The following is a 13,620-nucleotide window of genomic DNA, read 5'->3' as shown; positions in this document are numbered from 1 at the left end:
CCACAGGAACAGGCAGTTCTCAAGTTCTTACATATCTAAAATCACTTTGCCTTTAGGAATGTAGAATGTTCCAAACTGATGACAACCAGGGTTGCTTTCTTAGATTTTTCTCAAATCCTTAGTACTTGTCAAATCAATTAGGAATGACAGGGTTTCAAAAGTATTTATCACTCATTTCATAACCTCTACACAAAAGGAAAAATTCTATTTATCCCAGAGGATTCAGCATGTCAAGATGCAGGAATCAATCTGTTTCTTTAATATTTTATTGATCCTATCTCATCTTACAAAAATGGCAGCATAGAATTATGTAAGCACACCTACATCTTCAAGGTTACATAAATGCTCAATAGCAAGGTAACAAAAACCCACTTGAATAGACACAAATACTATGATTTTTTTTTAAAAGCAAAAGGCCTTGTACAGTATTTTTTTACCTATTACTCATGAACCTAAGTTAAAAGTAAAATTTAAAGTCAAATTTTATCTGTAATTCTCATTGTGTTCAAACAGATCAATTTCAGACATTGTTACTTAAACCTCACCTGAGAGCAAAGGAGCATCACCAGCTCCACAACTGAACTGCTAGATTTCATGCACACAAGACCTACAAAAGGAAAAAAATGATACATAAATGCATGCTTATATGGCACCAGCTATTAACACAAACTATTCTGAAGTAAAAGATTAGAAGCGTTTTGACAAAGGAAAGCAAAATTTTCATGTCACTTCCAGTTCAATTTTGTACTTCACCAGCACAAAATAAAAGTACACATGTGAGAGGGAAATCATAAATTCCATGCCTTCCATCTAAAAGAAGCAGCTAATAGTAATTCTTACCCCCATTACTCAGTTTCATAAATGTTTGTATGTCAAAATGATCAGAAGTGTGGTTAACATATGTTATATTAATCCACTGTATCTACATTTTGCTATTTCTCGAAGGATTGGGTCATTACAGATGCAGAGAAGGGAAGTGGCTTTATGACCTCTGCTTTCTCCATTGCGCGTTCTCCTTTCAGCCCCCAGCTATCAATCAAGTTTCCATTTTGTTTCATGGCAGCAGACATCCCAAACACTCTTATTAGTACTTTGACCCTTAACCCCACAGTAAACCTAAGCAGAAGTGCAAGCAGTAACCTATTATATATTTTCAGTTGTTTACAAACTAATTTGAGTATTATTATTTGTATTCGCATTTTGGTTTGGGTTTGCCTATAACTGGGGTTTAGAACCAAAAATCATTTTTGTGTGTTTATTTTTGTCTAGGCAGTTCATACACTCCTAGTGATTATGCCCTGTTTTTTTTTGCTCATGCAATTTATTAAATACTCATTTATCCACGTATATAACTGTATTATAGTCAAAATACTTTGAACCGGATTTGCTTTTATTTTCAGAGAAAAAAATACGTAACTAAAATAGGATATTTAGTTCCTCAGAAAATTAAGCTTTGAGAAAAACTGCTTTTCTGGTTTTCCTTATTAAATGAATTAAATAAATTTGTTCACAAGGCAGCTTCCATTAAAATGTTTATCAGCTAAAATGATACCTACATGCATAAACAAAAGTAGAATCCCTTTCTGAGTCTCACAGAAAGCAATTCATACACTTCTTCCTTCCATTTCTTCTCGCCTCAAATGGTAAGCAAGGCAAAGTCCTAAACTAAATAACTTTAATTTGTGAAGTTTAATGAAGTCCTAATTTTGATATCAGCAGTCTTCAGTGAAACACTTTAGTGTTTGGTAATGTGTTTCTGACAATGCTCATATTAAGCACTAAAAACAGAATGACTATCCAAGCTCTTCCTGTCACTTTTTCAACAGGAAAAAACCTGAAAATTTCACTATAAATATAAATATAAATATAAATATAAATATAAATATAAATATAAATATAAATATAAATATAAATATAAATATAAATATAAATATAAATATAAATATAAATATAAATATAAATATAAATATAAATATAGTGGACAAAGCAATTTATATGATATAGCCAAATTTTGAGAAAATTGAAAAACTGGTGTTATGCTGCTAAATTCAGTCTTCCAATACACACAATCTTTTAAACTGAGGACATTAATGTCTACATTGCAGAACTGAGCCTCATTTTTAAGCAGAGAGAAACCCACCAGTAGAAAGAAAAGTTCATCATCTCAATCTTGGCCATTTCATGCCAATCTTCCATCAGGAAGAGCCACGATCACCACATCTTCTCAGATGTACCAGAGAATTTTCCTCCACACTGACAATGTTTTCCTCTTACCTGTGTGACTCCGTTCCAATTAGAAACCAAAAAGCCAGAAGCAGACTCACATGTGAGAGATAGACCAGACAATACTCCACTGACATAGTTCCCAAGAATCCCTCTGTTGCAACATCCCCATAAAATTGTCAGGTTTTTCTACCCAACTCTCTACAGTATATACTCTACTTTGTAGCAAAGTGTTGACCCTAACACCAAAATTTCTCTTAAAGCTCACAAAACACATTTTGTACACCAGCTTCTATGGGACAAATGGCCAGGAGAGTTGGAAAACAAAGGAAAATTGACACAAAGAAGTAGCATAGATGGCAAAGATGAGGAGGCAATGACAATGACCTCAGAGGGCTAAAGACAGAAGGGACAGGAGGCAGTGAAATCCAGCGGACAGCACCATTTGGGAAGGCAAGAAGAAAGCTAAATAAAGAAATTTTCAGTCTCCAAGGCAAAACAAACAAAGAACACAAACCCCCCCTTTTTAAATGGAAACTTACTTGTACCTTCTATCAGCAACTCCTGCCCATGGCTGCCCAAAAGAGTCCGAGAAAGAAAGGGAGCAAAATCCACAAAAATCTCTCTCAGAAGTGGGGCAGCTTTTTCCAAAGCATGCTCAAGCCTGTCTGTAATACTAATAGAGAGATAAGTGTGATTAGCAATAAAAGAAGGAAGTTGCTGAAATTTTTCAAAAAGAAATATAGATTTTGACAATGTTTAAGTGATAAACATGTATAAGAAGGAATTAATGATTATCCAACACTCAGTATTTTCCCAAACCTTCATTAGTTATTGAAAATCAGCAAAAGGGCATTCTTAAGTTATGTGGTATCAGAATATCAATTGTAATATCAATAACATGAGCCACAGCACAGCTGTTCAGATCAATTGGAGAAGTTACCTCATATTGGAGGCAGAATCCTCAGGCACTGAAGAAACTGCAGGAACAGATGGCAATTTTGAATTAGATGATCCCCTTCCTAACAAGAGAAAGTAATAATAAACAAATTATATAAGAAAACATTCCAGAGATTAGAAAAGCAGACCAGAAACTAAAGTGTTGAGTTTGAAGTCTGAGAAACCATGGTTTCCAAGTGTTGTGTAAGGACTAGGTGAAACCATTTCACCTCTTTGTACCTCAAATATTTTTTTCCATAAGAGTCCTATTTACTTGCATTCATATTAACCAGGTATGCCATGGCAAAGTTTTTCAATGTTGCTTTAGCCTGGACAGAAAATAATTCAAGGAAGCATTGTAGTTTGTTTTGTAGAGGAAGTCAGACTAGGCTGCAGTGATTTCCTCTGGTCTTATAAGCCAAGATCCTCTCTGAACAATTTTAGCAACATTTAAAACTCTAGAAATGAATACAAACAACATCTTACACCTTTAATATTCCAATAATATGCTAATATATAAAATAATACTAATATACAATAATATATAGCCAAATGGTAATGTTTAAAAGCCATGTTTTTTGGTTAGTGGAAGTGATTACCTAATTTCAAGTAACTTGCACAGAAAACCCTTAATATTTTTGTCTAAAATTAAAATACATATTTGCATCAAAATCATGTAGAAGACAATAAGTTTGTTTTCAACAGCCAGGCTTAAATTTTTACAAAACTGAGACTCTGACAGAGGCAGCTGTGATAAAATTTTCCATTGCACTGCTGGTGTCATTAGCACGATGGCAGTGGTATAACCTCATTTATGAGTTATTAACTTTGCCACATCAATTATTCAAAGGTTGATAGTGAAGACTGGGTCATTTATGTATCCTACACTTACAGAAAAAGAGCAGTTGTGTTATGTCAAATTGACACTACATGGCTCTCATCAGCACAGGAGGAATCTGTAAATATTAAATTATGCTGCTCAGTATATAAAGAGAAATACAACCTCCCCATACTGCAGTATGGATTGGTATTAGCAATGATGAACAGGGGGCAAGCAAGACAGCCAGAGACTTCACAGATATTTTCTGCCAGGATAAGAATGGTGACTCACAAATCTTACACTGCATTCCAAGCTATAGAGAGGAATGAATCTTAGCAGACAGGTTTCTGTGCATTTCCCAGGAGCATGGCTGCTCCTAGTCCATCTGCAATCCTATCTCTTTCCACCCCGAGACCCTGTCCTATTCTCTTTCCTCTCACCTTGCCAGTTTCAGATTTTTATGCTGTTGGAAAGGAGGGGAGGAAAAAAAAAAAAAAGTAAAAAGCCTGAAATAAGAGAGTTTAATCATTTTAGTTCTCACATCTATCTTAGCAAAGACGTGACCCTTCTTAGAACTGTACTATAGAAAAATGTCTGATGGTCCCACCTACCATAGAGTTCTTTAATTCAGCTAAATGCAACCTGTCTGGAAATCAGCTGCTTGATCTTAAAACTATCTACCAAAATGTGTCAGCTGCAACTTCTCAAAGATTTTCAACTTGAAAGTTGAAGTAGATTTGGAAAGGGAAGGCAAAGACAGATCCCTGAGATAGCGAATTTATTTCTCCTGTCAAATTTCAAACTTCTGCTCCAAAACTCTGGCACACAGAGCTTCCTCCAAGAAATATCAAGGGTTTCTGGTGGGTGAGGATTTTTCTGTTTTTCTATCCAGAGAAGGTGGTTTTCTCCAATCTTGTTTCAAAGGCAGCACAGAAACTAATAAAATAAACTAGAACATCATAACCATGAAATTTTGCTCTCATTTATTTTTCTTTCTTCAGAGATAGGAGATATCTTTGTGAATGTGATTCATTTGTGCTATTAAAAAATTCAATCTGAAGCTCTTATGCTGACTGCTGCATGGGTATGATAGAATCAGAAGGAAAGTGAGTGGGCCATACAGAATGAAGGATAAGAAAGTGGTGAACAGTGTTAGCTGAAAGCAAAGTGAAATTTGAACCTTCTGGGCACTGTATCCTAAATAATTTATCTAATAAAGACTAATCAAATAGATATTCCTGAAGGTTTCAATGGTGATGGCAAGATATTGTAAATGTTCTCAATATTTTCATGGATATAATTCCATTTTTTATAACGGCTAGTTTTCCATGGTCAAACCACCAAAAAGTATTTTGGGTACCCCCAACAGAAAAGCTGTCAAATGATGTGCTGAAAATTAGAACACAATCTCCAGCACAGAAAAACAAAGCCCACATAAGGCAACAAAGCCACATGATTCAGTGGTTTGTCAGATACTTAACAGCTACAATATTTTCTTTCCTTTTTTTTTTTTTTATAAAGACCTTAAAACTACAATGTCATTTTTCATGAGAAATGCTATATTTAAATAATTTTACTAGAATACCCAGCTTTCTCCCTGAAGCCAAACATCCCTATTCTCATTTAACAAGTCCCTCTAACTTAAAAATACACTGAAGTCCACATGTCCAGAACTGGATTTACAGGCACATACTGCCCATAAAGAGAAATCAGCACACTGATCTGGGTAGTCCAACACAGTACCAAACTGAAATAGCACACAAAGCCTTCAAAATAACAAAGTCCTCTTAACACACAGGTTGTGGAAGCAGCATGTCCTGATACAGAACTGCTCACACGCTTTTTACCACATCTAAAATCTGCCACCGGTAATCCACTACTCACTGGGAATGGTTATATAGTCAATAGTATGTACAACTAAAATCTTACTCTATTAAAGCAAAGATCACTTTATCAGGATAAAGTAAGACTTAACAGAGAAGCACAGCAACATGAGTTTTTAAATTAAACAAGACAAAAAATAATTCTGTGCAGTATTTGGGCCATCAGCTAAATAACTAAAGGAAGAATTAGGGAAAAAATAAAATCAAGGGAAGCATCGGCAAGGACAATGAGAGGGCATGATAACCATCATAAAGAAATCATAAAGAAACATACTCTCAGTCTAGGCTAACTTGGCTTTCTTGTTGTTTGTTTTATTTTGTTGGGATGGGTTGGGGCTTTTTTGGTTTTCCGTTTTTTCAATAATAGTGGTAAAAATACCTTGAGTGGGAGGTAAAGGAAATCACTGACAACACAGGACATGATTATTTTTTTTTCTAGAAATAAAAACAAACTGCACAAAATGGACAAGGTATAAATGTAAAACTCTATGAAATTTTAAGTAAATATCAACTTTTAAAAATAGACGCAACAGAAAAAGCACTGATAATTTGAATTTAACTAAGCATAAGGCAGGCATCTATATAAACTGATATTCCTTTTGAAGATTACATAAGGATATTTACGGTCTGAATTTCTTCATGCTTATCAACACCTAAAACCACATTCCAAACTCAGATATATTTCACTAAAAGGAGTGAATCCCAGATTTATCCCAGCTGAGAATTTCAGGCTTCTTTCAATGGGATTAGGCATAGTGATTTTTGCATGCAGGTTTTGTTTTGTGAAAGTACATTTTTACTTTACTCAGTGGTGGCTTTTTACTCTACTTTTTTTCTGCTTTTAGTGAAAAAGATGAAAATACTTCAGTAGCATATTTTCATCCACAACACACATGTGGGTAAGTGCAGTAGCTACTTCAAACATGTGGAACTAAACTGACTTATCTCTTCCTTATCCTTTCACTGATAAACTGGCTCCTTCAACCTGACAGTTTTACAGACATTTGCAAGAACATAAAAGAAAATGCAAATAGATCATCTGTCTAGCACCCTTACAGTGAAACCTTATTGTTTATTCAAGGTCCCCAAGGGTCTAAACAAATAGTGTCTCGAGCAATAAAATATTGTTAAAAAACTCCTTGTGCAAGATCCTCATGCTTTAGCATGTACACTCACAAAGTGTACTTGGCAATGCATAAGGAGTACATGATAATTTATTTTGTGAGGCGATGGGGATGAGGTATAAAAGAAAAACAGAGTTGAATCAAATAACCGTATCTCTTAATTTTGTACTACAGACCTACCCTACATAACTGCACCAGTGCCCTTGGTGGAAGAGGTATCTAGTAAAATAATGAGCTCATTCAAAAATACACTTCCTGGGCTGGAAGTGCACAATGCAAGCCTACAATGAAAGGTTTTACAAGCTAATATAAGGGATCTGTTACATAAACACATCTGTAGGCTAAACCAAAACAGATTTCATGAAACAATGGTGAAAACTTCTCTTAAGAGAAGTGGCTATAAAACAGTTTTTTACTGACACAGTATCAAGCCATTTCCATTGCATAACATAACAATCTGAGATTTTTTCAAGTGTCCTTTTGCTTTGGTAACCAGCCTTCAACTACTGTCACTGTTAAGTTGGAATTCTCTTTGAAATAATTACTATAATCCAGGTTGTTGCTTGAACAACCTCTGCACTGATGGTAACTCACTTCATGATCATTTTTCTTACTTTAGCTTGTCTCCTGCTAATTTATTTTATTGCATTACTTCAAGTTCATTTTCACCTATGTATAAAAATCAATGAATACCATTCATCTTTGCAAAACAAGCCAACTGTCACAGAAAATTTACATTTTCCTATGTATTGGACTAGAATTCAGGACTCACAACTCCGTTTTTATTTGCTGTTATTGTTTATCCTCGTGTTTCTTCCAAGCATTCACTTCCTTTTTCACCTCACCCTTTGACATGGCCTTGTTTACAGCTTCACAATTTGGGGAACAGCTTGCCCAGACAAGGAAAAATCCTGCAACTAACTCAGTGTGGCTCAGAGGCAAAACAAGCAAAACTCAAAGAATTCCAGGTAGGAAGGGGAGGAGGCAGGCAACAGAAACTCAGTGGAATTTCTCAGAGTTTTTCTACATTCAGAACATCAGTAAAGACAAGTGACAATTCACTCCTGCTTCCCTCAGACTTTTCATATCCCCTCTTCATAAAAATTGTATTTGAGCAACCATTTGGAAACTGTATAGTGAAAGCCTCAAGACTGCATTCTTTGGAGTGAAGCACTAATAAAACACATGTGAAATCCTTCAAGTATATAAAGAGAGAAACTCAGAGCATCAGAGAAAACAGTGGGAGTGCAAACTGCTAAACATATTTAAAAATCCTCACCACTTCACAACATTGTGCCTGTAATGGAAACATTTAAAAGGAAAACTAACTGACAAACAAAAATACAGGCATCCCGCTGGCTCGTTCACAATAGCTCAGGCAGCTCTGCCAAGTCCTGCCTGTCCAAATATTAGTCTTGTCTTAGCAGTAGCCCTTCCTGATCACAGCACGTGCAAATCCTCTGCGTCACAGCACACATTCAGCCTGTGAGACAAGCCAAGGAAGACACAACTCCAGTGAATGTGCCCTTCTTACATTACCACTAGCAAAGATGCTCTTTTGTTCAATACCACCCTTGGTAGCAGGCATTGAATGATTAGCTCAAGATGGGCCACCAGGTTTATCTTCTCTGTTCATTTCCAAGATTCCAGCAAACCAACAACCCAAATACCATGGGTAACAGACTCATGGGAAAGCTCAGACCACAAGGGGCACATTTGTGCTCAGGAAAGGCTTTTTGTGCCATGAAATACTCTGCAGATTGGATGAATAAAGGTTAAGAAACTTCTGCAAAAAGGCCAGAGTGTCTGAGGCCAACACATGCTTTCACCCTCTTTTAAAGCATCAAAGGAACAGAGTGAGCTTGGATGTTTTCTTCCAACCTGTCAACACTCTGTATTTGGTATTTGTATTTGGTAGGCCAGGATATGTCACAATCCATGTGATATGGGAGCACCTTAAGCATCAAATATCAGAGATGCTCACAACCCCTTGAGCTATAGGCAAGATGCAAACTTCAGGAAAAATTATTGGGAAGGAGCCTGGTGAATTCTGAGCAGACACAAATGGCAATGGAGGCATTTGGAATTACACATAGTGATATTTCAACACAAATCCTACCTTGACCAAGCAATTCTGTCACATCTACAGGTGGAGGATGATCACATGCTATATAACAATTATATCCAGATTGGGTGTTTGTACACATTACTATTAGAACACTACCACCTGCTATTTAATCCCATTTCAATGGCTGCATAGCAGTTTCACTCCTGTTTTGGGATAAATCTGCTCAAGTCTTCATTATAAAGCATTATGTGTTCATATATTTTACATGCTATATATTATATATATTAAATAACAGATATATATAATTATATATGTTATCAATTTTTAAAATGCATCAAGCAAATATATATAAAACTCACTTTAAAAAAAAACAGATGAGATGTGTTTTTTAATGTGGAAATAATGTTGAACAGCCTTCATATCAAACATGAAATAGCCCCAAATTTACATCCACCACATAAGCCCTTAATCTCAGAACTTTTTTTAAAAAAGGGTTTAATTTATTTCTTAATTACAAAAGTAAACAGATTTATAATGAGTGTTAGCTGGAAAAATGAGAACAATGTATTGATTCTCTGCTGCATGAAAATAAAAATTAGTGAAAGACTATCTGATTTGAACTCAGAGGAAAATTATATGAATTATATTTTCGTTTTATAGGAAGCTTGCTTATTACTATTTCAATCCTCTAATAAAAAACAAATTAAGGGCTTATAGAGAATTTGAGTCAAACTTTAATGTGTGCAATTTACATGAGCAACATTGGATGTAAACCACTCCAACTCTGCAAGATTTTTGTTTCCATGCTATTATTTTACAAGGGAAAAAAGAAAACAGTCTCATGTTTTAATCTGTTTAAGGCATGATTTCATTTATCCCCTTACTTTTTCTTTTAATTAATTATATTGCCAGTCTAAACATGTCTATTTTTAATCCTGATTAGTTTCTCTTTATGCATATCAGTTCAGATTACATGTCCAATTTTTGCCAAAACTTCCAGACATGATGGAAGTCACACAGTTACAAACTACATTAGTATTGTTTACTGTCTGGATTTCTCATACATTCTACAGGCACAGAAGCACTTTTTTTTTCTTCTATATATTCCTAAAAGATTGACTAAATCTGAAAAACCAATGATCATCTGTTTTGTTTTTATTAAAAGCAAGTGAATACCTACTTCAGCAATTTTAATAATAATTGTAATTAAGCCCACAACTAAACCAGGTAAATCAGTCAGAAGTTAACAAATTAGCAATTATTTTAAACTATTTCAATGTAGGTGAGGTTTTACTATCTTCAAAATGGATTAGTTGCTCAGAGCCAGTCTTCCCCAAAGAAATGTGGCATTTCAAAATACAGCTAATTCCCCTACTTCAAATATTACTCCTACACTAATATAATGCTACCTCCTGCAGCTTTGGTGGCAAAATGTATTCTCCCTTTCACAAAGAGTAAGGCCATACTATATTTTAATAACTCTTCTTTTGCTTTAGAATGACTGGAACAAAACCTTATTGCAGTTGAAGATGGGAACAAATACCTTCCACGTTTTTATCCCCAGTCCTTGCAGTTTGGATGTAAGTTCACAAAACCAGGAAGCAAGAAACTCAAACATTGAAAAAAAACACCAATAATCAGGCATAGCTTGAGATTTCCTTGACTAAGATCCAAATCACTTCTAAGTCAAACTTCATGGGCACAAAGATCCTACACAGCCTTGTGATTCAGACATGGCTAAGTAGAAAAGCATGCCTTTGACACAGCATTTAAGGTTAAACATCATTTATCTCACACAGAACAACCAGAGAGACCAAGGGTTCAAAGGAACACTTGCTTATAAACAACCTACTCAATTTTGTCCCCACTGAAAAAACTGTCCAAAGCAATTAGTTTAGCATCAACACTGAATTTGACCTCAGGCTAAAGCTATTGGAAACACTTGGATATAATTTCCAGTTCTACTTAGCACTAACACATATATCCCTGGTCAAAGACCTCAGAATTTATAAATAAGCTTACACTTTACATTATTAATTTGTAATAAAAAAATAAGTCTTTAGAATACACCATATTTATACTAAATACAAGTTAATACAGCATAATTGCTCTATCAAAACAGTGAGAAATCTTGAAATTAAGACAAATATTGCTCAGGCAGTTGCATTTGTTGCAATATTGGGTTTTTTTCTAATACAGTACAACTTTTCTTATTTTTTATTTTATTAGTATTCGAGTGAATGATGATGTAAAAAGAAGCAACAGAAGCAGCATTGGTACTTAGGCTGTTTTATTTACCCTTACTTACCAGGAGATTCTCCTGACAAATCTGGGGCTTGGGCTGAGTCTAAAGAAGAAACCACACTGACAGCATTTGTAGGAGCACCAATAGCAGCTGTGGAGGAGGAAATGCTTGATTTCTTCGTTGGTACAACAACACTCCTAGGTGAAGACAAAAAGCCAGTAAATCATACTGTATGTGAATGCTCACACCACTGTGATCCTTGTTTATTTATACATCTACCAGTGACACTTCCACATCCTGCAAAAGTTCCTTTGCTTCCCTACTTCCTTTTTCAATCATCTTTTGTAGCCCACCATAACCTAAGGACACTTCACTTGTTGATGGTACACTTTCTTATGCTACACTTTAATATCCCATCCACTTCCACAGAACCCCTGACAAAAAGCACAAAGTTAGAAGATCACCAGGATAAGGGTTCAGCAACGAGGATTTTCTATGCATCTCATTTTGGCTTTAAACTTCAGGCAACTATTACAAAAGATGTGGTAGTACTCAACTTAAAGCTGAATTATCAATGCTGAAGGATGCATTGGCAGTCTTTTACTCCAGGTATTTTAATGCAGAACAGAAGATTGATTGAAGAAGGATGTACCAGAGCTTAAAACATCCTAGCACAATCTGCATTCACATACAAATGTTCACACATCTTAAAAATATGGCTAAGGCATTAATTGAAGTATATCTTGCCAATCAAATTTTATTTATATAACAAATCAAAACATTCCTTGGAGTTAAGAGAGAACCTCCATCTTTTATACAAGCTAAATGTCAGGCCTTATAGCCAGCATTAAAGACTACATCAGAGGAAAAGATGCAAAGCGACAAGTTAGGCATGGAAATTTATCTGACACATTACAATGACATGTATTTATGCCACACCAATTTCAATTAAATTGTAGTACTTCATTCCAAATACCTAAAAGGCCTTGTTAAGCCTACGTTAAAGGCATTTTTAATTGCAAGTTAGCTCCATAAACATGCAAAACCCCAGCTAATGAGGTAAAGAGTACAGCTGATATATAATGTACTCCCACTGCAGCGCTTACTTTTAATTACCTGGTGTTAACCATAAGCTGAAAATCTTCAACATTCAATTTATTTAATCACATCTTTTGTTGACAGTAATACAACTACACACTGAAAGTATTCCCTTAATAGCTTTAAAATATTCATTTTCTAAATAAAGTAACTCAGAAACTTGACCTAAATCCGGGTGTGAGAACAACCAAAGAAGTTCTTTCAAATATTTCTGAAATGGTCCTTGCTGGAATGGGGAAAGGAGGACTGTATTTGACTCCCTTCCTCCATCACAGCATGTCAAAGGATGTCACAGAAGCTGGACCATGTTACTGATTAAATCAGCCCTCCTCAATGGCCAGAGTAGGCAGGCACCATACTTGGAGGCAGTACATGTCATATCATTATAAGGGTGACTGCTAATGTTAACTAGTCACTAAAAAAATAGAAGCAACAACACCTGAGCCCCAAGTCAAGATATTGTGCCTAAACCATGAATTTTGCTCATATGTTCACGTCTGTTTGCCTGAAACATGAACAATGGGCTAAGAAATAAGTCATCTATTTACAGCATTTTTAAAATTATTGTCACATTATCAATTAATTTTGCACCAGATACAAGAAGGGGATCTCTCACTCAAGATTCTGTGATATTCACTGCCTGGAAATTGTTCTTACTATCCTACAACACACATTCAAATACCTGGAAGGGGTTAGGAAAGGAATGCAAGTATACAGAGTACAAATGCACCCACATATGCAAACTTTGGGACATTTCTCCAACCTTCACAATTCACCACTGAAACGTGGGTGTAATCCTTTAGAGATTCTAAATCCTTTTACTGTATGGATATCCAACTCAAGAAATACAAATCAATAATATCAAACAAAAAAATTTTAACTTCTCATTATAAATATGTGTCTATTCAGATGGACTCCATAAGACCTCAGTGCATGAGCTGGAAAAATTTCTTTGCACATCCACTAAGTTACAGAAATAATCATCCATCTGCTACTAACTAATACAGACACAATTATATTGGATATAATATACTGGATTTAGGAGAATGTATAGTGACGAATTTCAGTGCACATATAGATGGAAGTTGATGGAGGTTGTGTTCCAAAGCATGTAATTCATGTCAAGAATTTTAAATTGGAAAACATCAAATTACCTTGAGGGTAAAAACAAGTTCTTTAGAGAAGCTTTCTGTTTCCAGGGCTAATAGTCAATCAGAATT

At 35.2% G+C, this 13,620-nt stretch overlaps 1 protein-coding gene across 1 annotated transcript in view; it reads right to left on the bottom strand.

The window, feature by feature from the left end:
- Positions 1 to 13,620, bottom strand: part of LRBA (LPS responsive beige-like anchor protein) — a 357,700-nt gene that overhangs the window by 260,334 nt on the left and 83,746 nt on the right. The window contains 4 exon segments of the mRNA XM_056489737.1: positions 546 to 607; positions 2,766 to 2,899; positions 3,167 to 3,245; positions 11,366 to 11,499. Of these exon segments, the coding sequence (XP_056345712.1) occupies positions 546 to 607; positions 2,766 to 2,899; positions 3,167 to 3,245; positions 11,366 to 11,499 (409 nt within the window).

Source organism: Oenanthe melanoleuca, chromosome 4 (assembly GCF_029582105.1).
Source record: "Oenanthe melanoleuca isolate GR-GAL-2019-014 chromosome 4, OMel1.0, whole genome shotgun sequence".
Taxonomy (NCBI): Eukaryota; Metazoa; Chordata; class Aves; order Passeriformes; family Muscicapidae; genus Oenanthe; species Oenanthe melanoleuca.
Note: the sequence above shows the minus strand (reverse complement) of the source record. Positions and strands in the feature narration are given on the sequence as shown.